The sequence below is a fragment of the Jatropha curcas genome, chromosome 11 (assembly GCF_041381405.1).
Source record: "Jatropha curcas cultivar XTBG-Jc1 chromosome 11, XTBG_Jcur_1.0, whole genome shotgun sequence".
Lineage (NCBI taxonomy): Eukaryota > Viridiplantae > Streptophyta > Magnoliopsida > Malpighiales > Euphorbiaceae > Jatropha > Jatropha curcas.
This window is the reverse complement of record NC_143161.1, coordinates 7,070,069-7,093,694: the sequence shown is the minus strand read 5'-3', so window position 1 is coordinate 7,093,694 and position 23,626 is coordinate 7,070,069. Positions and strand designations below refer to the sequence as shown.

General features: G+C 33.4%; 3 protein-coding genes and 1 non-coding gene across 4 annotated transcripts; 2 read left to right on the top strand and 2 right to left on the bottom strand.

Annotated features, from left to right (window-relative positions):
• Positions 1–6,553: 6,553 nt before the first annotated feature.
• Positions 6,554–11,440, top strand: MDAR4 (monodehydroascorbate reductase 4). The gene is made up of 7 exons (XM_089716548.1): positions 6,554–6,812; positions 7,659–7,710; positions 8,053–8,133; positions 9,124–9,242; positions 9,711–9,930; positions 10,202–10,320; positions 10,558–11,440. The coding sequence occupies exons 1-7, from the start codon at positions 6,693–6,695 to the stop codon at positions 11,281–11,283; spliced, it is 1,437 nt and encodes a 478-aa protein (XP_089572674.1). The 5' UTR covers positions 6,554–6,692; the 3' UTR covers positions 11,284–11,440.
• Positions 11,441–11,717: 277 nt separating this feature from the next.
• TRNAP-UGG (transfer RNA proline (anticodon UGG)) lies at positions 11,718–11,789 on the top strand. The gene has a single exon. It is a non-coding gene; the product is annotated as a tRNA-Pro (tRNA).
• Positions 11,790–12,837: 1,048 nt separating this feature from the next.
• On the bottom strand, positions 12,838–14,977 carry LOC105634180 (Pentatricopeptide repeat (PPR) superfamily protein). The gene has a single exon (XM_012217001.4). The coding sequence runs from the start codon at positions 14,884–14,886 to the stop codon at positions 12,982–12,984; it is 1,905 nt and encodes a 634-aa protein (XP_012072391.1). The 5' UTR covers positions 14,887–14,977; the 3' UTR covers positions 12,838–12,981.
• A 6,902-nt stretch (positions 14,978–21,879) lies between these two features.
• On the bottom strand, positions 21,880–22,371 carry LOC149492447 (uncharacterized). Its single transcript, XM_089716448.1, has one exon. The coding sequence runs from the start codon at positions 22,369–22,371 to the stop codon at positions 21,880–21,882; it is 492 nt and encodes a 163-aa protein (XP_089572574.1).
• Positions 22,372–23,626: the final 1,255 nt, after the last annotated feature.

Below are 23,626 nucleotides of genomic sequence, written 5' to 3'. Positions count from 1 at the left end.
TGAGCAAATACCACATGATGGGTCGGCCATGAGTGGTAAACGTTGTGGGAATATTTTCTTAGAAGAAAGTTCATCTATATATATATGATATTTTGCATTTAATTTTAATTGAAAATAAACTTTAATTAATTTAATGAAAATAAGTATCATATGTATATGTAAAAATTAATTTCTTAATAGTGAAGATGATGAGTCATGGCAAAGAGCATTTTGCAAAGTGCATAAATCTATGCATGCATATGTTGCAGATAAAAATGAGACTTCTAGAGTCAGGTTCTATTGAGGTGAACCTTGGCTCTTAAATGCATGCTTGAAACTTGAAAAACAGAAATTTGAATGAATTCATTTACAGTTTATAGTTAGAAAATAAATATAATACTTGTACACTTGGAATTTCACGTTCTTGAAGAAAACCATTAAATTTATCTAAATTACAATAAATTATTAGGTAAATTGATTATATTGTCTGTGATTTAATACTAATTTCCTAAGAAACCATTAAATTGAAGTAATAATTATTGGTCATATATAAAGGGTGAACATGGAAAAATAAATTTATTACTCCTTAAAACCACAAATGTAATAAGTATTTCGAAACAATTTATTTTTTCAAATGTGATAAATATTACGAAATAGAGATAGTTGCTTGTTTTCATTAAACTCGAACTCAATTAATTGAATGCATTCAATAAATGGGCAAATATTGAATGACCTATGTAACACATTACGTGCATTAGCCGTTACGACTATTGCACAAGTACCATTTCTATTTTCCTTTCGGATTGAACTAATTATATATGGATAAACAAATGAGCAATTAGTATTTAGTATGGATAAATCTCTAACAGCCAATTAATTATCACTAAGAAAAACCGGCACAATTATTTTTATTTTTTACCTTTTTTCTCTTAGTAAAAGACATGATATCTTCATTTATACCAACTGGTTCAGTGCAAGTAAATGACATCATAAAAAATTAAAATCAACACTCATTTTACCAACGAGATATTGATTAAGAGGGTAAATGGTCTTAACCTTAAAAACACAAGTTCAATTTCCCGGCAAATGTAATTACTGCGAGAGCCAAAAATCTCCAAATTATGAGAAAAAAAAAAAAAAAGAAAAACGATACTCTTTTTTTAAAAAAATGTTAAAGTTTATGTGTCAATTAATGGGTTTGACATCTTTAGATCCAATGTTAACCTTTTGTAGACAATTTCAATTTTGGGAAAGACTTCAAGAAAAGACATGTACTTATGAAAATTTCTTTCATTCAATTTTGTAACTGTGATCATTTGTTTACCAAGTCATAAACAAAACAAGAATCAACTCAACATGAAATCTCAGAAACTCCATCTAATTTTGTCTTGCGCACTTCTTTCCAAAGGAGAAGGATCCACTTGATATTGAGTGGAGGCAAAGTAAATTTCTTTCACAATTTAAGACAATTAAAAATAATGTGTCCTCACTGAGAAAGAACTACAAAGAAAATACCCATCAACATTATATCATTGTTCACTTATTTTATTATTTTAGTTTTCTTAATTGTTTTTCCGACTATTGCAATGGCAAAGTAATTAACTTCCAAAGTTTTCTTGGTACAAAGAGGAGAGCTCTAAGAGAAATACTACAGTCACAACCTTGGATGAAAATCATGCGATAATCAAAAAGAAATGTCTGAAGGGGATGATCAAACACAAAAGTGTGGCACTAGCAAACCTGGCTAAACTTCAGCACAATAATTAGCTATATAGAAAATTTCAAATTTTTGTGTGAATTAGACTTGCCTAGACATAATTTATAAATCCATCCATATACCAAATCTATAAAAATAAAAGTTTTTTTAAATATTTTTTTTCTACTTTATCTTTGTTTTCCCTGGTTAAAATGATCAAAAATAATTTCGTTTCAATAAAAATATATTTTTCATTGCTTCGGTGAGTCAATTTACTATGCAAAAATTTCAACTTCCCTGTTGCTTAGCTACTATTAGGTATTAGCAGTTTGTTAAACAGTTTATCATGTTGTCTATAATTCATTCAAAGACCAAGTTATTATTAAATTGTTATGTCTCCATTCTTCTACACAAAAATCCACACCTCCCCTCTTAGCAAAGAGCTCACCGATATCTTAAGACTTACGGACTTACATTAAGCCAAGTCACACCAAATAGTTTACCTATTTTGATCGGTTTATCAATACTTGTCATGGGTGTGAACTAAATATGGGGAATAATAAATGAAATCTACAGTTTCAGATTTTGTAAAAAGTATTACCGTCGTCTTTCTGCTCCGGCGGGATTTGATGGAAAAATTACTTTTTTTCCAATTCATTAAAAGATCGAATGAGCTGAAATAATTCGACGGGTTATACAATAAGATAACTCTCTCTTTAACTCGTTGAGTTAATAAAAATTCTTGTGGATCGAACTAAGAAACTCTTATTTCTGACATTAGTGAAAAGACCAACAAAAAAAAAATAGAAAGTTTTACAACTTTCCGATGGCTTTGAGATACCGTGTGGTGGACTGAACCACCTAATGCCCTAATGGGTTAAAAGAGAAACGTCTAACCGAAATCTGCATCTGCAATTGGAATCTCAGGGAATAAGAGAAATTAAGCCCCTTCAAAATGACATGCAACAATATTGTTTTTTTTTTTTTTTTTTTTTTTTCTAATTTCCAAGGGTGCGCTCCCTCCTCCTGTTTAATTATTAGACGAGAAACTAATGTTTAAAAGCGCCCCTTCCTAGATGAGGGACTAATCTCTTTTCATTCCACGACTCGACCATCTGAGCATCACGATGAGATCTAATGCATTTTAACCACTAGACCAAGCCATTTTGAGTACATTGTTTATTATTTTAACACTAATAAAGGATTATTTTATGAAATTAGTAAACATGCAATATAAACTGAAAATCTATATTCCTAATTACTATAGAAGTCTATTTCTATATTAATGTACCATTTATATGCCTATAAATATGTGTCTTTTCAAAAATATACACGTGTGTGATTTTTATAATTTGATCATTTTATTAAACTACAGTTATGTCCTTGCCTCATTGGTATTAAATACAATCTATAAATAGAATTCCTAATTGAATTTAAATATTTCTAATTGAATTTAAAAAAAACTTTCTTTTTTGTTTTACACAAATATTAAGATATATTTATCCTTTTTTTTTTCAAATTTGTCATCTATTATCATAATAATAAATTTCTAAATTATCTACTCAATTTTCTGCGCACATATATACCATGATTTTTTTTTTAGAAAGAAACCATTAAATATTTTGAACTTAAGCTAATTGAATTTTAAAATTATGATGACAGTTTACACACATTATGAGTAATCATCCAATCTACTGTAAAATTTGATTCTCTGAAAACATGTTGTTCTTTGACTTCTCAATTTTTGATAATCCAATTCTGAATTGCTTAAAACAAAATCTCCAATGGATGTAGTGGGAAATAATGTTAAACCCTTTATATTTTTCATGGCTTTATTTTAGGTTTTTTTTTTTTTTTTAGAGGATGGTTGATTCACAAGTTTTCGTTAGTATATATTATTTTGTTTTAAATTTCATTATTTATTCACATAATTTTATTAGTTTTTATGGGATAAGTAGTATTTAATCTTAATTATTACTTTATTTTTTCTCTCTGATATTTAATTTCATTAAACTGTTTAGTCATTCTATTTAAAAAGTACAATATTTATCATTAAATATATAATAATATTTAACTATTCGGTTCTTCACATTTACCTTTGTTCGGAATAAATGAATCCCACAAATTTTACAGAATTCATTTATAAATCCAAATTTTTGTGTTTGGCATAAAAAAATGAACACTTAAATTTTAATGAATTGAATTTTATGGATAAATATAGCGAAACCAAATTTTTCTAAAAAATGTAAATAAATTCCACAAACTTTAACAACTCAAATCTTTATGATAAAACTATTCATCCTCTTAACTTTCTAAAATTGTTATGTCAATGGTATTTTGGAAAATAAAATCAAATAAATTTTTAATTTTATATTTATTCTAAATATGAAAAATCCATTTATACAAACATTTAATATATATAGTCTCAGTGCTTCCACTCTTAATTTTGAAATTTTTTGGCTTTTTATAAAAAAAAAAAAAAAAAATTCAATTATCTTAATTCTAGAAAAATTAAAGTATTAACTAAATTACTCTTTTATTAATTTATGTAATTAAGAGAAATAAAATTTAGAAAAGGAATCTAGATAAGGTAAAGTTTGAATAAAATAAATTATACTATTTTGATTTTTTAGAAGTATTATATAAATGAAAAACAAAAGTCAAAACTATCAAAATTAACAAAACAAAGATGGTATTATTTAATTTATTATTTCCAACAATATTTAATGACAAAAAGACTGAATTAAATATTTATAAATAATATTTAATTAACAGTAATAGCGTTTCTATGTTAATTTCAATAATTCAATTTTAGCATATATATATAGAGTTATGATTTAATCAGGATAGTCTTATTTGTTAATTGTAGAGCAAAGAATCTTTTATCATAGTGAACCGACTAAATTGCCCTTAACAAATTGAACAAGGATCTTAAACAAAACCAACTAGAAACGATCAGAAAAATACAGTTAAGCAGTTGTGATATTCCAATGCGCAAATAAGCATTGAGTATTAGAGAAATTGTTATGATAAAAATTTTGAGGTAGCTTAATGCTCTGTCGCCCACTAACTTTTTATGTAGTTAAAACACTATCACTGTTATTTATTATTTATACTATTGGTGACCGTATGTATTAGTATTTTAAATTTGAGAAAACGGATAATAAAACGTTATTTTTTTTAACTTTTGATGAAACAGAACAGTAATTAAATGATAGTCAAACAGTCAAACCATTGACAATTATTAAAATCACTAATTTTACCGAGCAAGTTTAAACTCTATCGATCTCCTATGGTTTCACACCACAAAGTTTTTCTCTATGAGAAGCCAAGAATTTTTCCGGTTCAATGTTTGATTCACCGGCTTTTGGTTGAAACATGGAATCGGTATTTTTTTTTTACTATTGTAAATTTGACAGTTATAATCACATTGGTATCATTTATATGCAAACATATTTTTTTCTGAAGGATAAATTGTAACAAATTAATTTTAAAAAGAAAAAAAAAGGTTGCAAAAAGTTGTTTCTGCAGAATTACTCTTGTTGCTAAATTAGCTATCAAAAATAGAACCCTGTACAACCTCAAGCTCAAAGCGAAGAATAAGCCCATCTCAGCCAAGATTGCAACACCCTTAACAAGTACTAGATAAGCACAATGATAATCAAAGATTCAAAATTTCCCATAAAATTGTTTATATTTTTAAAAAAACATATATTGTCTCCAATTGTACTTTTGAATCTTTTCTTTTTTTTTTTTCATACAAATTTAGACTTCGTTTTTTTCAAAACAATCTATTTCTCGAAAAGTATATTTTTCTGAAAAAGTACATTTTCAAGAAAATTATTTTCGGTAAACTATAATTTGAACATGTTTAATATGCAAATTAACTTCTTAGAAAGTAAATTACTTTCAAATTACAAAAAATAATCATGTCTACCGTATAAATTTGGTGTATTTAAATAACAAGATAAACTAGTAAAATTCATCCAACTTAATTAGAGAGACGCAACTTTCTAACTATCTCTAAACAAGTTATTACTTCCTTTGTACAAAGAAAATTGGATAATTTATTTCCCAGAAAGCGAAATTCAATATACAAATTCAGGAAGCAGAATTCAAAATACAAACCAAACTTTATAGTCTCCCTTATTCTACTTACCCCCAATTGATTCTACCATATAACCATAAATTTTCTAGAAATTCAATTATTGGGTTTCTAATTAATGATTTTTGCTTTCTTGTATAATATAAGTTAATTCATAAAGGTTTTTTAAAAAATTGCTACTGTTTTGTATTTTTTTTTCCAATAAATGGTATTTTTTTTCCATATATATAATATGAAAAAAACACTTAAAATGTATATAAAATAACAACATCTTATTGGCTAACCTTGTTGGACAGCAGCACATTAATGTACAATAAAATAAACAAAATTTCATGGAAAATAAATATGCTGTGATGCAATCACTCTATACCTTATTTATCTATCCAAAATATATTAATATTTATAACATTGTCTTGGTTTTTTTTTTTTTTTTTTTTTTTTTTTTTTGAAATTAAACATTTATATTACAAAAAAAAAAAAAAAAAAATGGAGATTAAAAAAAAAAAAGGGAGCTCTCGAGATAAAGCTTGACGAGCCTCATCCACAATTCAGTTGGATAAGTTGCTATAATCCAAATTAGTTCATCTTCACATATCCCAACAAAAAAAACTACCTATCATCATCCAACATCGACATTTATTCAACTGCCACGTGGAAGAATATTCCAAATCTAAGACTGGGGGCCTATGATGGTATTATACATCCAAAAACATTGTAATACAATAAGGGTATTTCGGTAAGAACTGCAGAAATGTAAGAACAATATTGGATGACCGTGGATTGAAAATTCATGATGGTGGTTATTTCTTGGGGGCAAAAGGACTCTACCACACCTACAATTTAAATCAATCAAAATAAACAATCTTTCGAAAATTTCTATAAAGAAAGGTATTTAAATAGAAAGATTGAGATATGGGTAGAGCATTTGTTTATGTAATTCTTGGAGGAGGGGTTGCAGCTGGATATGCAGCTCTTGAATTCACAAGAAAAGGGGTCTCGCCTGGCGAACTCTGTATAATTTCTGAGGAACCTGTGAGTAAAATAACAAAAATCTTTTTTTTTTTTTATTTAAAGAGCTTATTGTATTCATTTCATTAATGGGTATTGATTTTTTCCTTTTCTTTGTTTGCTGTTTTTTATGATTCTGCAATTGTTTTTGTTCTTTCATTTGGTCAACCGTTCAAATGTGTTTATATTTAAGTTAGATTATGAATAAGATGAAACCAGATGAGATTATGGCTTCAGAGTTTTATGAAATTCACATATTTGTCATTGCTTTTGTATTGTATGTTACATAGTTACTTCCTTTTTTTTTCCTTTTTTTTATTTGTTTTTATTACTTGGTAAATTAATGTTTGCTTGTTACTTCAAGTAATTTAACTACAGGTTAGTAAAGGTGACCTTTATTTATTGTTTTTTTAAGTTTCTTCTAAAGGAATATAGGTCAATGAGGAAATTTAATTCGGAGTCTAAATCTTAATGCCTTGCTGGTGGTTTTGCCTAATAACTATAGCAGCCTGATATCTTGTTATTATACTGTTATATGGAAGGAAGGTAAGTTGGATCAATTATTTAGTTTTCAGGATGTAATTGTGTGATTTAATTTTGGATAATGCAAGATAATGTGCATCAGCATGTCCTTTAACAGTATGTGAAGTCATTTTCATTAGAGGCATAGACAGAGATAAAACTATAGAAGAATCAAATACAAACGTTGGAGACAGGACATGAAACTGCATTGCTCTTGTATTTCCCAGCTATTGAGCTTAGCTTTTATGTGTATGTGTGTTGTTTATGGCTATTTCTCTGGGAAAAAGAAAAGATTTTTAAACTTCCATTCATTTGCAAATTTTTACAATTTCTGCATGGTTTCTGCAGGTTCCACCTTATGAGAGACCTGCACTGAGCAAAGGTTATTTACTTCCAGAAGGTAAATAGTCTTCATCTTTATAGTCCACAAACAGGCTCTTTCTTAGACACTGTTTCTTAATGTAAGTATTTACTTAGCCTAGAGGATAAACAAATTCCTGATTTATGCTGGCACCACCAAAACTTGGCCAAGTAATATAGATGTTGCAATTGGGACGTGTCAGGAGTCACCGGTTGGTAATGTGATGGCATGAGAACTACTGGTTTGTCCGCCTGATTTAATGTTTTGGAGTCTGCAACTGAGTTAGAAAACTAATTGCTGATGACTTATTGCTTTGTGCTCTTTTCTTTTCCTTTCACTTCATCATTTATATTAATAGTGGAAACTTGTCATGACATGCGGATCCTGCACGCCTACCGTCATTTCACACTTGTGTTGGAGCTAATGAGGAAAGGCTGACTTCAAAATGGTACAAGGAACATGGTAATTCTTCCTTTTTTTTTTTCATTTCTCTTTTAGAGCCTATCGCAAATAAGGATTGTACAATGCTGCATTTCTTCTGCGGAGTACTTATTTCCCCATATGTGTTTCTTCTATGGGCACGCTAACAGTTTCTTGATCTTTCTTTGTTATTGTGATCAATATCATGGGCTTATGGCTTGTTTGATACTTTCTGTATTCTAGTTATAAGGAGATGGTTACAAATTTAAGTGGTCAGCAGATTGTAATGTTGAATATTGGCTTTCAATGCATTAACAGTTACATATAGAAAGTACTGTTAGCGCAAAAAAATATATATATATATAACGGAAAAATTTAGGTTGGGAATATCAGGGTAAAGCTACACGATATTTTTCCTTCTAATTCAAAACTTTTGGTTGGTTGCTCTTGTACCTGCCTAGCTAATTGGATCTAGCGGGACTGTTATGTTATTTCTGAATGGTTTGGTATTAGGAAAAACCTACCTGTATGTGCAGTCACACTACTTGTAACAAGGGTAGCGTAATGGTTTGTGATTAAATCTACAACGTTGTACTTCTTTGTTGGTTAATAAGGTGAACTATTAGTTTTATCATCTGGGATCTCTTTGTGCTCAATATTTTTCACGAACAAGTGCTTTTACTGATGAAGGCTAACATATGTTGGAAGAATCTTATGGAACCTTCTGTTACTTAAGCTATTATGTAGAATATCTTGTTACACCAGTAGAAATGAAGGGTATTCTTTGTCCTCCAGTGTAAGAATATCCTGATCTTCAATTACAGACTCAAAACTTGTAGAGGGACATGTTGAATCTATAACGGCAATATTTGTGGAGTAATGCCTAATAGATATTATTGAGACATCAATGCTAGCAAAATTTCTCAAACCATCTTCTTCGTGTCTTTAAAGTTACAGTTAGTTGATTTTGTAGTTTATGTTTCTTTTCCATTTTACTTTTAACATTTAGTGATTTGGGAACTTTTCTTCTAGGAATTGAATTGGTCCTTGGGACTCGTGTTAAGTCTGCTGATGTGAGGCGCAAGACATTACTAACTGCAGCTGGAGAGACTATAAGCTACAAGATTCTTATCATTGCAACAGGTGCTCGGGTATTGCAACTGATCTTTTTTCTTTTAGTGCTATTTTGTTTTAGATAATTTGGTGACATTGTTAGTGCCTTTTCAAACACAAAACAGGCATGTTTTTTCACTAGGAAAATTTCAGGAATTACTATTAATTACGTTTTTCACCAGAAAAGAGTTTGGTTGGGAGAATTTCACTTTGCAAATGGATAACTAAAGGTGACTTGGGAGTACAAGACGTTCTCTTAGATCTCATCATATCCTAATAGAATCGCATGATGTTTCCGGTGTTTTTGTCTTCACTTCTGCTATGGTTTTGAAATATATATATACATGTGAGTGCGTGTATAGTAACTAACATTGAGGATGATCAACTTCTTTTGGTATTTTCAGAATTTCATTGAAATAATACAAGTTTTACATAAAATTATTTGCATTGTCAATTAATAAGGAAATAATTGCTAGCTTTAATTAATTTCACGTGCGTAAGTGCAGGCCTTGAAGCTTGAGGAATTTGGAGTGAGTGGATCAAATGCTGAAAATGTTTGTTATTTAAGAGATTTAGCTGATGCAGACAGGCTTGTTAACGTCATGCAATCTTGTACTGGTGGGAATGCTGTTGTCATTGGTGGTGGCTACATAGGAATGGAATGTGCGGCATCCTTGGTGATCAATAAAATAAATGTTACTATGGTTTTCCCTGAAGCACATTGCAGTAAGCTCTCTTAAATCTAAATACTGCCTTTGGTTTTATGTTCTAAGACTGCTTTCCTAGAAGGAATCTTTTAAATTAAAAGGTATAACTACAGTATGGTGATTGAATTGTTATATTTTGTCACCACAGAAATGATTGTTTACTCGAAGTTCTTTCCTGCAATGCTTTCAATTGTTGTGATTGAATTGTTGGGTTTTCCTGAACCTCTTGTTTTAATTTGGACATCATAGCAAACTAACAATACATGGTTGATGATTTTTGCACTTTCCAGTGGCCCGCTTGTTTACACCGAAGATTGCAAGTTATTATGAAGATTATTACAGATCTAAAGGAGTAAATTTCATCAAGGGCACTGTCTTGTCATCTCTTGATATGGATTCCGATGGAAAGGTAAATCATACATGTATATCTTAGTGCTTAACAATCTTGAGAGATTGCAAGAAGTTGGATGATTTTCTAACATGTATAGTATAGGGAGTCGGGCAACAATTGTCTTTGTGCTTGAAGTTAAATTTCTTAGAATCAAATGGCTATTATAGTTTTTTCTAACCCTATAAAGGTAGAGGCATGGCATGCTAGCATATAAACTGTCAGATAAAACTGAGCTCTAATAATTCATTTCTACAGGTTACAGCTGTGAATCTTAGAGATGGAAATCAGCTACCAGCAAACATGGTTGTGGTAGGAATTGGAATACGTCCAAACACAAGCCTCTTCGAGGGCCAACTTACTTTGGAGAAAGGTGGGATCAAAGTGAATGCGCGAATGCAAACAAGCAACAACTCAGTCTATGCAGTTGGAGATGTTGCAGCATTTCCTGTCAAACTGTTTGGTGAAATTCGTAGACTTGAGCATGTTGACTCTGCCCGAAAATCAGCAAGACATGCTGTTGCTACAATAATGGAACCAAATAAAACAGATGACTTTGACTACCTACCCTTTTTCTATTCTAGGGTCTTCACTTTGTCTTGGCAGTTTTATGGGGACAATGCAGGGGAAGTAGTGCATTTTGGCGATTACTCAGGAAGTACGGTTGGGGCTTACTGGATAAACAAAGGTCACCTTGTTGGGTCTTTCCTTGAAGGTGGAACAAAAGAAGATTATGAAGCTATAGCCAATGCCACAAGGCTTAAGCCGGCCATCAATGACTTGACCGAGCTGGAAAAGCAGGGTTTGGGCTTTGCATTGACAGTTAGTAAGAAGCAGCCAACATCTCCGCCCGACAATGTCAGTGGTTCTAGCTTAATTATAGACAAACCAGTTTATGCTTGGCATGCAACGGCGGGTGTTTTTGTGGCTGCATCAATAGCCGCATTTGCATACTGGTACGGAAGGAGGCGTAGGAGGTGGTGAAGAAAGTTTCTAATGTAGTTGAATTGTGTAATACCATGTGTTGTAGCATTGAAGGTATATAGGTCATTTGGGATGATATCTCTTATATGTTTTATTCCCAATTTACTCTAATATATCGCTCAATGAAAAAAAGTAAATATCCTGTTTATTGCTTTAAGTTGTTGTACTGTAATTCTTTTACCAGCATTCGTGTCTAATACAAGAGAACTGACTCGTCCCAAACGGGGAAATGAAGCCATATATTATGTTGGATTGTGAAGAGCAACTGCAATTTAAGCAGACTACACCGATATATGAATTGCGGTAATTACAAATGCAAATTAAACTCATTGAACTTTTGGATCCAAGGTCTCCATTTCAGTCTTCTAGCTAAGGGCTATTGCTATGAGTGTGAGGTGGAAAAACCCAAAATATATTTATATTAATACCAAGCAGGGCATTTGGTCTAGTGGTATGATTCTCGCTTTGGGTGCGAGAGGTCCCGAGTTCGATTCTCGGAATGCCCCTTTTTCCTAGATTTTTGGTACAGGTGGTCGAAAACACTGCAACGCAAATTTCTTGTTGAACGTGGTTTTTCATTATATTGTATAAGAAGCTATAAGACAAAAAATGAGTATTCGGCTTTTGACTAAAATCTAGGAAATTCCCTTTCCATTAAATTCAACATCATTCAGCTGTAAAATTTGATCAGCCCAGAACATTTAAATTAGTTAAAAAACTCGTTCCACAAACAAGGAATGCAATTATTGAGTTTTGCACCCAGCGGTTATGAAATGAAATTACAAGGTAATCACAGGATTAATTGATAAATGGCCATCACTTTTGGGGTTTAAACAACAAAATCCAGCTAAAAAGCCGATGCCGGCGACATTTTCCGGACTCATCAGGATGGGATGATGATGGATAACAAGCTTCACTTGTCAACTCTGCTACTGATACAAGTGTCTGCAGGTATCCGGTTTCTAACGCTCAAAAACTTCTTTAACATGATTGGACAAGTCTCTAAAAACATTTTCTTGGGGAGCAAAATGCTTGCGTTGGTTCCTTGCTGCAATGGACAATCAGCAGCAGGAGAAGATGATTCAGAATACTATCCTGCAGTACTCCATTATGTTTCAGCAAAAGAAGCATTCTGCACAAATCAAGAAAAAAGAAATCATGTGAGTTTTGAGTTGTTTTAGGTTATCAGATCTGCATATATGAGAGAGGCAGGGAAGCAGATGCTGAGATAAGTTCAAAGCGATATAACGACACATTTTATTTTAATTATTGAATAGGATTTTAACAAGAAATTCAAAGAACTATGGAAAAGAAAATCATGTTCACTGGAAGCAGCCTACTTGAAAAAAATCCATTTCAGAGTTTACAGGAATAATAGACTAGGACACCCTAATGCAAATATTGCTTATTCTTACATAAATAATTCAATATATGTGGTTTGAAATTTCCACTACCAATGTCAAAACCTCAATTGTCATTTGCGCGATTTCTCCAAATATGAAAAGAAACAGCTATTTAAAAACATATCAGATTTCATGCATTAAACTAGCTCACCTAAACTGAAATTGGAGCTTAGAAGGTCCGTTGAAACATGCAGTCCCTTAATTTTAACTGGCACATAGGCCCTGCACATGGCAGCCTTTCGAGAGTTTCACAAATAGAACACATGATAGATTCTTCACATAGGAAAATTTGGCATCATTCCACAAGAAGTTTGTCTTTGTCTAGGGACATAGATTTCGATAAGCCATGGATCATGTGCTTGAAAGTAAGACCATTTGGCGTAACTCCCACTTTCAGCATCCTATCTTGCAGATACAGCAACTTGGTAAAATCACCATCCTCACAAGAGATTTTGACAAGTGTGTTGTAACTCTCAGTATCAAAAATTTGAAATTCCTTGGCAAAGAATTCCAATAGCGACTCTGCTTTTCCAAAATCCCTTTCCTTGCAGTACATATGCGTCAATGCTCTGCATATTTCTGGATCGGGCAGCATATCAGATTGAAGCATTTCTTCCATCAATGATTCAACCTCTCTCCTTCTACTCATTCTACACAAACAACATAAAAGAGCTTTATATCCAGTAACATTGGGTTTTAAATTCCTATGTACCATCTCAGCTTTTAAAAGCAATGCATCAGCCACACAATCACTTTTGCAGAAAGATTGAATGAGTTCATTGCAAATTTCTGCACCAGGCACATAACCCTGCTGACAGATTCTTTCCAAAAGATTCTTTGCTGCAAATGGTTTATCCTCTTTACATAAAGAAACTATTAAATAATCATAAATATCCCAAGAAATTGGAACACCAAATCTCTCAAGTTCCACAACCAAATTCAAAGCTGAAACTATTCTACCCTGTTTTGCATATCCTTCTACAAGAACTCGACAAGTAACATTATCTGGACGAATCCCACTTCCTATCATCTCATGTAATAACAATCTTAACTCGCGAATCTTCCCCTCCTTGCAATAACCACAGATAAGAGTATTAAATGAAACAATATCTGGATTCAACCCCCTATGAACCATTCTATGGAAGAGCTGGTGAGCGTCTCTTAACCTCCCTTCTTTGCAAAGACCACTCATCAACGCAGTATATGAAACCAAATCTGGCAACACACGCCTTCTATACATTATCCTATATAAATAAAATGCATCATTCAATCTTCCTTTTCTACAGTAGCAACTAATCAATGTATTATATGTCACTATATCTGGCTCAAATCCTTCTTCCTCCATCTTCTCAAGGAAATCATTCACTTTAGTGACATCACCATCCCGACAAAAAACATGAGTTAATATATTAAATGTATATGAATTCGGGTGTATCCCAACTTTCCCCATCTCTATATAAACTTGCCAGCACAAATCAATGCAATTCAGTTTCAACAATCCATTCAAAACACTATTGCAAGCAACCACACTAGGAACATACCCAACCTCAACAATCTTCATAAACGTACTAAAACCCTCTTTAATCAAACCCTCTTTCACATATGCCTTGATAAGCATATCAAATATAACAGGATCCCAATTACAATCTTCGCAGCACAAAACTAAACTTTGAAACACATCTTCACTAGATGCACAATCTTTAACCAACCTGATCAATTCAGTTAAAAATTTCATTGCTTGTTTGAATTCCCTCGAACAAGCTAAGATATGAACAAGAAGACAATAATTATGAGTAGAGGGCTTAATATCCAAATCATTTTTGACCCAGTTAAAGAAAGCAAGAGCTGAAATAGAATCAGATTGACATCTCAATAAAACCCTAGAAATTTCATTGGTACCCAGATGAGCAAGGAGCCCCTTTATGTCATTTTGGAGAATTGCTAACTGGGTATTGTCTTGTTTGAGAAAGGAGTAAATGATATTGACAATATTATTAGGGTTTTGGGTTCTAGGAAGGAGATGGTAAAGAGGATTTGAGAGAGATTTGGAGCTGGGATTGGAAATTATATCAAGATCAGAAGAAGAGAAGGAGTAAGGTGATTGAGGTATGAAATGGTAAAGGAATGGTTTTGAATTAATGGGTACATTACATGTAAAGATAGTTGAATTTAAAAGGATCTTGATCCGATCTCTATTCATCAGTTGTAAACTATAATGAGAAAGTAAAGACAGAAAACGAAAGAGAAACCATCCTTGACGTGATTTCTTATAAGCTTAAAAAGGCCTTGTTACCAAAAAAAAAAAAAAAAAATCTTCCAAAAAAAATTCAGGAAGTAATTTTAAAATAGACTTTTACTGTAGTCCAGAATTCAGAAGTCTGTATAGGCAGAGAAGTTTTTTTGTTTTTTTTTTTTTTTTTTCTTTTCCTTTTGTATATGAGTATGTTTTTTCTTTTAAGAGAACTTTCTTCTTCGTAAATCATCTTATATAAAAAATATTATACTCCTTCCCTTTCATTTTATTTATATAGTTTAACAAAATAAATATATTAAACATTTAGTTAACAATAATTATTTTATCATTCTTTCACTTTTTAATTCATTGAAAATATTAATAAAAATCTCTTACTTAACGAAAGATTGCAAATGTTATAATAGAAAAAATAATTATTTATATGTCTAAATTTAAAATTTTTACAAATATTTTGGGACATCGAAAACAGGGATGGTGGGAGTATATCATAATTTTTAAATATATTTATTTTTTATTATTTTTAAAATTATTTTTTTAATCCATTCAAATTTATTATTTTTCTCTATTCTTTCTCTCTATGAATTATTCTTTATTTATTTTAATAATTTATTTGATGAAATTTAACTTTGGACTAGATTTATCAATTGGGCTAGAAATCATCTGCACCTATTCCATAAAGTTTAATTGAAAACTAACCCAATGTTAGATTTTAATATAATTAATTATTTATTTTGAATTTTTAACTATAAATAATAATTGATTTAATATTTATAATTTAAAATTATGGTGTGGATGATTGTGTAGAACAGTAGAAGCTTGGAATTGCACTTTGCATATAAGCCTGAGCAATTTTGTGAAGGTAATAAGTTTAACGAGAGAGAGGAAATTATGGTTAAATATGTGCCACAAATCGAATTGTTACCGTTTTTTTTTTCTTACAAATTTTAATTCTCTGAAAATTTTTCCAAAGATACGAAGCACCTAATTAATTAATTATATATTCATGTTATTTTTTTAAGATACAGATGAGGTTAAAAAAAAAAAAAAAAAAAAAAAAAACACAACCTGTCGTACTTATATTCATGTTAGTCGTACTTATATTCATGTTATATTTAATTTTACCTACTTAGTCATACATTAAAAATGATTTACTAATTTAAAAAATCTATATAGTTATCGAATTTATAATACATTATTTTTGTTAATTATTTGAGATATTGGAGTAAAATTAAATATTATTTCTTTTATGAATCAAATGCAGTTCAAATATATAGTAGAGGTAGATGAGAGACTACCAGTAGATTTATTGGCTTGAAAAGATAATAATAATATCATATCTTATACACCAAATCTCAGTTAGCATGTTATTGAAATGGCGGGTAATTAACAGATGTTAACCAGAAAAGTGCCAATTACATCTTCAGCTACTGATCTTTAGCTAGCTATCCAGATAAGGTCCATGCAAATGTAGCAATTTTCGATAATGGTTCAGTAGACATGAGCCTTATAGCAAGTAACAATAACAGTGAGACTATAGAAAGATTAATGCAATAAAAAATAAATAAAAGTTGGAAAATTGGAGTGGAGATCAATAAAACAAAACCACAAACAAGAACAAACACAGCAGAAATTAGCAAATAGAAAATATAATTTCGTGAGAAGATGGGATTTCGTTTTTGATAACTGTCGTTTAATTTTTATATTTTGATCATAATAAATTATTCATCCATAAATTTTGAATCCTTTAAATTGTAAGTCCTTCTAATTAAAAAAAAAAATAGTATTTTTGTCTTAAATAGGGAGGGAAAGAACTCTACATTTCCTGGATAATCAAACTATTATTTAGAACTACAATAGACATTATTAACATTGTTTATAAAAAAAAATATTTAGTTAATTGAAATCACTGAGATTGTTAAATTTGTTGTTCTCAAATCTAATGAAAGAAAAAGAGAAATAAATAAAACAATATAAAACTGAAATTTATCAATTGGTAAATAAACTCTAGGTGGGATGGACACCACAAAAAAACAAGTAATAAGCCTCAACATAATTTCAAGTATCCAAATATACTTTTTCTCCCTGTAAATGCTTTTTTTTTTTTAAACTTCTCTCCACTATTTTTATGCTATAAAAACCATTTTTTCCATTGACAAGATGGTGTTGAACGGTGAAAAAAAAATGTTTCAAGATTCAAAAACAAAATTATTGTGAAGTTAATGTTCGGAAAATAATGAGAAATATGATTTTTAATATGAAAAATGGTGAGAATAAAGATAACAGAATCGCTTTATTGGGTTTTTGTTTATGAAGCACACTAAATTCAAATAGTTTTTGTTTTAGTTTTACAAAGTCCTTAACAAAGATTGTATAATTATATCTAAAATTAATTCTTAACCAAAAATAAATCTTGGATGTGTCATTGTGTTAATTAGACCTCTTAGGGACTAAATAGAAATTTATCTTTTTTAATCTAACCAACTTTACTACTCAAATTGTCCACAAAGTGCCTAAATTACTAATTTGAAATTTTCTAAATTGGACACTTGTTTTGGGATGAAAGTGAAAGTGTTTGAGGATTTGGAATTCTTGATGATTTGTATTGATGTACAAGACCCTTTAAATAGGGAGAATACAAACAGAATATGGAAAGGAATTACAGAGATTAATTACAGAAAATTAATTGTAATCTGTTCCTAAATCAGAGGAATGATCTGTGGAGATATCATCGGCTAAGACTCCCCCGCAGTTTGAGCGGGCGGAGGACAGACGCTCAAGCTGGATCGAAATGACTGGAACAACTGTCGAGATAGGCCTTTGGTGAAGATGTCAACATATTGAAAAGCAGATGGGACATGTGAGACCCGAATGTGGCCTATTCAAACTTTCTCCCTTGCAAAGTGTATGTCGATCTCAATGTGTTTTGTGCGTTGAAGCTAGACAGGATTGTCAGACATATACACTGCGGAAACATTGTCACAGTATACGACGGAGGCCTGCTGAAGTGGGAGGTGTAATTTCAGAAGTAAATTGCAAAGCCAGGTGGTCTCTGCAACAGCATTGGCTACTCCTCTATATTCTGCCTCTGCACTAGATCGTGAGATAGTAGGCTGCCGTTTTGAAGACCATGAAATCAAATTATCACCAAGGAAAACACAGTAGCCACTAGTTGATCTTCTGGAGTCTGGGCATCCACCTCAATCTGCGTCTGAGTATGCTACCAAGGTATGTGTATTTGTCGTGCCAATTCTTATACCGTAGTCAACTGTGCCTTGTAAATATCGGATTATTCTTTTGAGAAATGCATAGTGTGGATCCCGCGGTTCATGCATGAAGAGGCATATTTGTTGAACAGCATATGATATATCTGGGCGTGTGAATGTGAGATACTGTAATGCGCCAGCAAGACTGCGGTATAATGTTGGATCATGGAATAGAGGTCCATCAGAAGCACTCAGTTTTGATGATAGATCGACTGGGGTGGCACACGGTTTGCAAGAGGACATTGAAGCTCTAGAGATGATATCCTTTGTGTATTGAGACTGATCCAAAAATAACCCACCAGATGTCCGTGTCACTTTGATTCCCAGGAAATGATGCACCCGGCCCAAATCTGTCATTGCAAACTCGCGTAAGAGCATGCGGATAATATTCTATAATAACTCATTAGAAGAGGCAGTGAGCACTATATCATCAACATACAGAAGTAAATAAGCAAGTTGATTTCCCTTTGAGAAAATGAATAGGGAATTGTCACACACACTGCTGCGAAACCCATGAGACAGCAGATGGGTTGCAAATCTGGTGTACCATGCCCGTGGGGCCTGTTTGAGCCCATAAAGAGATTTTTTCAATCTGCACACAAAATGAGGGTATCTTCTATCTGTGAAACCCAGGGGTTGATGCATAAAAACAGTTTCATTTAAATGCCCATGTAAAAACGCATTTTTGACATCCAACTGGTGTATTGGCCAAGAACGGGAAACTGCAATGGATAACACAGTCTGTATAGTAGCGGGTTTCACTACGGGACTAAAAGTATCGTCACAATCAATGCCCATCGTTTGAGATTTGCCATTTACCACCAAACGTGCTTTGTACCTTTGAAGTGACCCATCTGATTTAAATTTGTGACGAAAAAGCCACATACACCGAATGACTGGTCGGTCAGGAGGGCGAGGCACGAGTTCCCATGTATCATTTTCCTGCAAAGCACGAAACTCAGCCTGCATAGCTTTTAACCAATGAGGGTCAGAAAAAGCTTTTGCATAAGAGGTGGGTATTGGTGAAATTGAGGTGGTCATAAGGGCATGGTGAGCTTTGGAGCGGGTGGTCATTGGATGGGTATTCTGTGCGGGTTTTGATACAGCGGTGGTCTAAGTGTTGGGATTTTGTGAGACAGGTGCAGCAGTGTGTTGGGGTGTCGTAGCATTGGCCACTGGGTTAAGGGGCTGTTGTTTATGGCGGCGAGTGTATATTAGCGGGTTTCACTACGGGACTAAAAGTATCGTCACAGTCAATGCCCACCGTTTGAGATTTGCCATTTACCACCAAACGTGCTTTGTACCTTTGAAGTGACCCATCTGATTTAAATTTGTGACGAAAAAGCCACATACACCGAATGACCGGTCGGTCAGGAGGGCGAGGCACGAGTTCCCATGTATCATTTTCCTGCAAAGCACGAAACTCAGCCTGCATAGCTTTTAACCAATGAGGGTCAGAAAAAGCTTTTGCATAAGAGGTGGGTATTGGTGAAATTGAGGTGGTCATAAGGGCATGGCGAGCTTTGGAGCGGGTGGTCATTGGATGGGTATTCTGTGCGGGTTTTGATACAGCGGTGGTCTGAGTGTTGGGATTTTGTGAGACAGGTGCAACAGTGTGTTGGGGTGTCGTAGCATTGGCCACTGGGTTAAGGGGCTGTTGTTTATGGCGGCGAGTGTATATTATGGGGTAAGGAGAGATTGGGCGTTTTTGGGTTTGGGTGGTGTTTGGTGTTGGGTGAGGTTGTATAAACTTAAATCCTGGTGGTGGTTGTTCATCAAGAAATGTGTATGTTTTGGGTGGAGTTGGAATGGTGTATGGGAAAATTTGTTTATCAAAGGTTACATGTCGTGATATGTGGATCTTCCCGGTTGTAGGGTCAAAGCATCGGTATCCCCTAAAATCTGGAGGGTATCCAAGGAAGATGCATCTAACGGATCTTGGGTGTAATTTGTGGGGTTGGGTTGCAGAGGTATTGGGATAACAAGCACACCCGAACACACGTAAGTGATCGTATGTCGGGTGGCGGAGATATAAGGCAAAAGTGGGTGTGAAATAATTGAGACGTTTGGTTGGAAGGATGTTATGGAGATAGGCAGCAGTGTGAAGTGCTTCGACCCAAAACATAGGTGGTAATTGAGCATGGATGAGGAGTGAGCGGATGATGTCGTTGAGACGACGAATCATGCGTTCAGCCCGACCATTTTGGGAAGATGTTTGGGGGCATGAAAAACGGAATAACAGACCATGTTGTTGGGCAAAAATTTTGAAGTTATGGTTGTCAAATTCTCCCCCCAAGTCACATTGAAAAGTTTTGATATTACGGTTGAATTGGGTGGCTATGAGTTTATGGAATTTAGTAAAGGTGGTGAAAGTTTCAGATTTGAACTTGAGAGGGTATACCCACACATAATTGGAAAAATTATCAATTAGCACCATGTAGTATTTATATCCAGATTTGGTTGGAATAGGGGAGGTCCACAAGTCACAGTGTATTATATCAAATGGTGAAAAAGTAAAGGAATTTGACTCATAAAAAGGTAATCGTTTGCTATTAGATAAATGACAAGAATTACAAAAAAATAAATGCTTGTTCTTATTACAAGGAAGACCAAACTGTTTGGTTAAAACATCTAAAACTTGTGTGCCAGGGTGACCGAGGCGATCGTGCCAAGGTAAATTTGGAGATGTGATTGAACAAGCTTGTGGTGGTAGGGTTGGTGGAGTGACAGGATAGAGATCTTCGGTACTATTGTGGCGGGAAAGGAGCTGTCCCGTTTTGAGGTCCTTCAAAGAGAAACCAAAAGGGTCAAATTCAACAGAAATATTGTTATCACGTGTAAAACGGCAGACAGATAATAAATTTTTAATGATATGTGGGCTGTAAAGTATGTTTGGGAGGATGTATGTACGATTAAGGATGGGAAGGTAACCTGTTCCTGAGCCCTCAATTGGTAAATAGTGTTCGTTGCCGACTAAAAGTTTAGTGTTAACAGGAAAAGAGTTAGGGTTGCGAATCATACCTCGGTTGTCGGTGACATGACGTTCTGCCCCTGTATCCATGATCAGATTTGGATCTGTGTAGTTGAGTTGCATCGTGTTATAAGCTTGGCTGAGATCGGAAGGACTTAAAGCATCATATCCAGTATGCGGTGGAGGGGGATATGGTGGTGCTGGGCCGTATGGCTGCTGTTCTGAATAAGCGGCATAATGAGCAGTGGGTGTGTTTTGAATTTGATTTGGTGGCCATGGAGTTTGTGTTGGGTAGGGACAAGGTGGAGTGTTCCACCAAGCCCATTTTGGGTAGGTTTGATTGGCGGATTGATGTGTTATAGCCCAAGGAGTCCCCGTAGAGTTTCCCCTGTAGCCGCGTCCTCTGCCTCTGCCACGTCTGCCTCGACCACGGCCTCTATAATTGGAGTGGTAAGAACTGTTGTGAGGCTGATTGTTTTCAGGTTGTTGAGTTGCGGTCGGCTGGGTTTGGTTTGTCTGCATGGTTGGAGCGATAAGGACAGAGGTGGTTTGTTGTCGTGCAGCCTGGCGAATGACCTCATCATTCAACATGGTTCGTGCAAGGTCCCAATCTGCGTTTTGTGAGTTAATAAGAGAAGCTATGGCGTCGAATTCTTGAGGAAGGCCACGAACCAGTTGTAAGACCAATCGAGATTCTGTAACTGGTTAGTCAACATCGTTCAGTTGGTCGGCGATGTCTTTCAATTTCTTGCAGTAATCATCAACGGAACTGCAGGCTGCAAGGGTGAGATTAATGAATTTTGTTTCAAGAGCTGCCGCTTTTGCTTTCTTGTTGCTAAGGAAGATTTTCTCAAGTTTCAGCCATGTTTTTCTAGCCGTAGCTTCAGTGTCGAGGATGCGGGTGAGCAGTTCATCAGACACGATACTGTAAATCCATTGAGACGCCAAGGCATCTATTTCTTTCCAGGCACTGTATGATGGATCTGTAGAGGCTGGGGGTGGCGTGTCATCAATGTGATCAAGAACACGGTATGCAATAGAATGAAACTTGAATAATTTCACCCATGATGTGTATGTAACTGTGCTACCATCTAGGGTTCTTATTTTTGATTGGATGTTAGTCACAAAGTAGGCAAGGTGAATGGGGGTGGGTGTTTTAGGGTTGGAGGTCGAAGATGGGTCTTCTGTTTGTGTCATGGCTATCGGCGGCAGCAGCTAAAAAATATGAGAGAGAAAGGAGAGGGAGGGATAATTTTCAGAACCGAAGCTCTGATACCATGAAAGTGTTTGAGGATTTGGAATTCTTGATGATTTGTATTGATGTACAAGACCCTTTAAATAGGGAGAATACAAACAGAATATGGAAAGGAATTACAGAGATTAATTACAGGAAATTAATTGTAATCTGTTCCTAAATCAGAGGAATGATCTGTGGAGATATCATCGGCTAAGAGAAAGTAATATATTTTTGAATAACATTAGCATATAAATTTTAAAGTGTTCAGTGCTTATTGGTGTAGTATTGAAGGAACGAAAAATAAGAATCCAACAACTACAACATTGCACACAGAAACTGAAAAAAGACGATCTTTAAACTCTACCACCTGAGTTTTTCTGCAGTAAATACTCCTTAAAAGAAAGAAATGACAAAAAGAAGTCATAGCTGAAGAAAGAAATGACAAAAAGAAGCCATTGCTGAAGGAAGGAACGATAAAAAGAAGCCATTACAGATATTAAGTGCCTTGAAAACAAAGATGATTCACTATTTTCAAAATATGTTCATTTCTTTTTTCCATTTTGGATTGGATTAGCTAATTCTTGATGCATTTAATAACTCAGTGCTCTTTCTCATAAAGCAGAACGAACAATTTGATTCTTCAAAAAATAACAGGCGAAATGGAAAAGGAAATTACGTTTATTTTACTGAAAATTGTCACAGTGAGAATAGAGTTCCATAAGATTTTCATTTCATTCTACAGTAAGTAATCAATTGTCCATTTTCTATTTACTCATAATCATGAATGATCTACCTACTTATATCCTACATTAAAAATTTATTAACTTATAAAACTTATGTAAGTACTTGAATTTACGATGCATTTCTTTAATTAATTATTTGAGATACTGGAGTAAAATTAAATATTATTCATGCTAATGACAAGATTATGTGTCCATCACCATGACTATTCCTTAATTATTAAAAATTCTGCATTAATGATTTTATTAATATAGACAAAAAAAACTTTTAACATTGATTTCCTGTTCACTGAAAATCAGTATGTCCAGAATTAGCTTTCATAATACTGCAAGTCATCTTCTACTAGTTGTGAAGTAAGAGGTGAGAGACTTCTACTAGTTTATATAAATTAAGAAATAACTATTCTATGATAAATTGTTGTTATTCCAGCTAGAGGAGTTAGACAAAAAATAAAAGAGATGAAATGACAGTTGT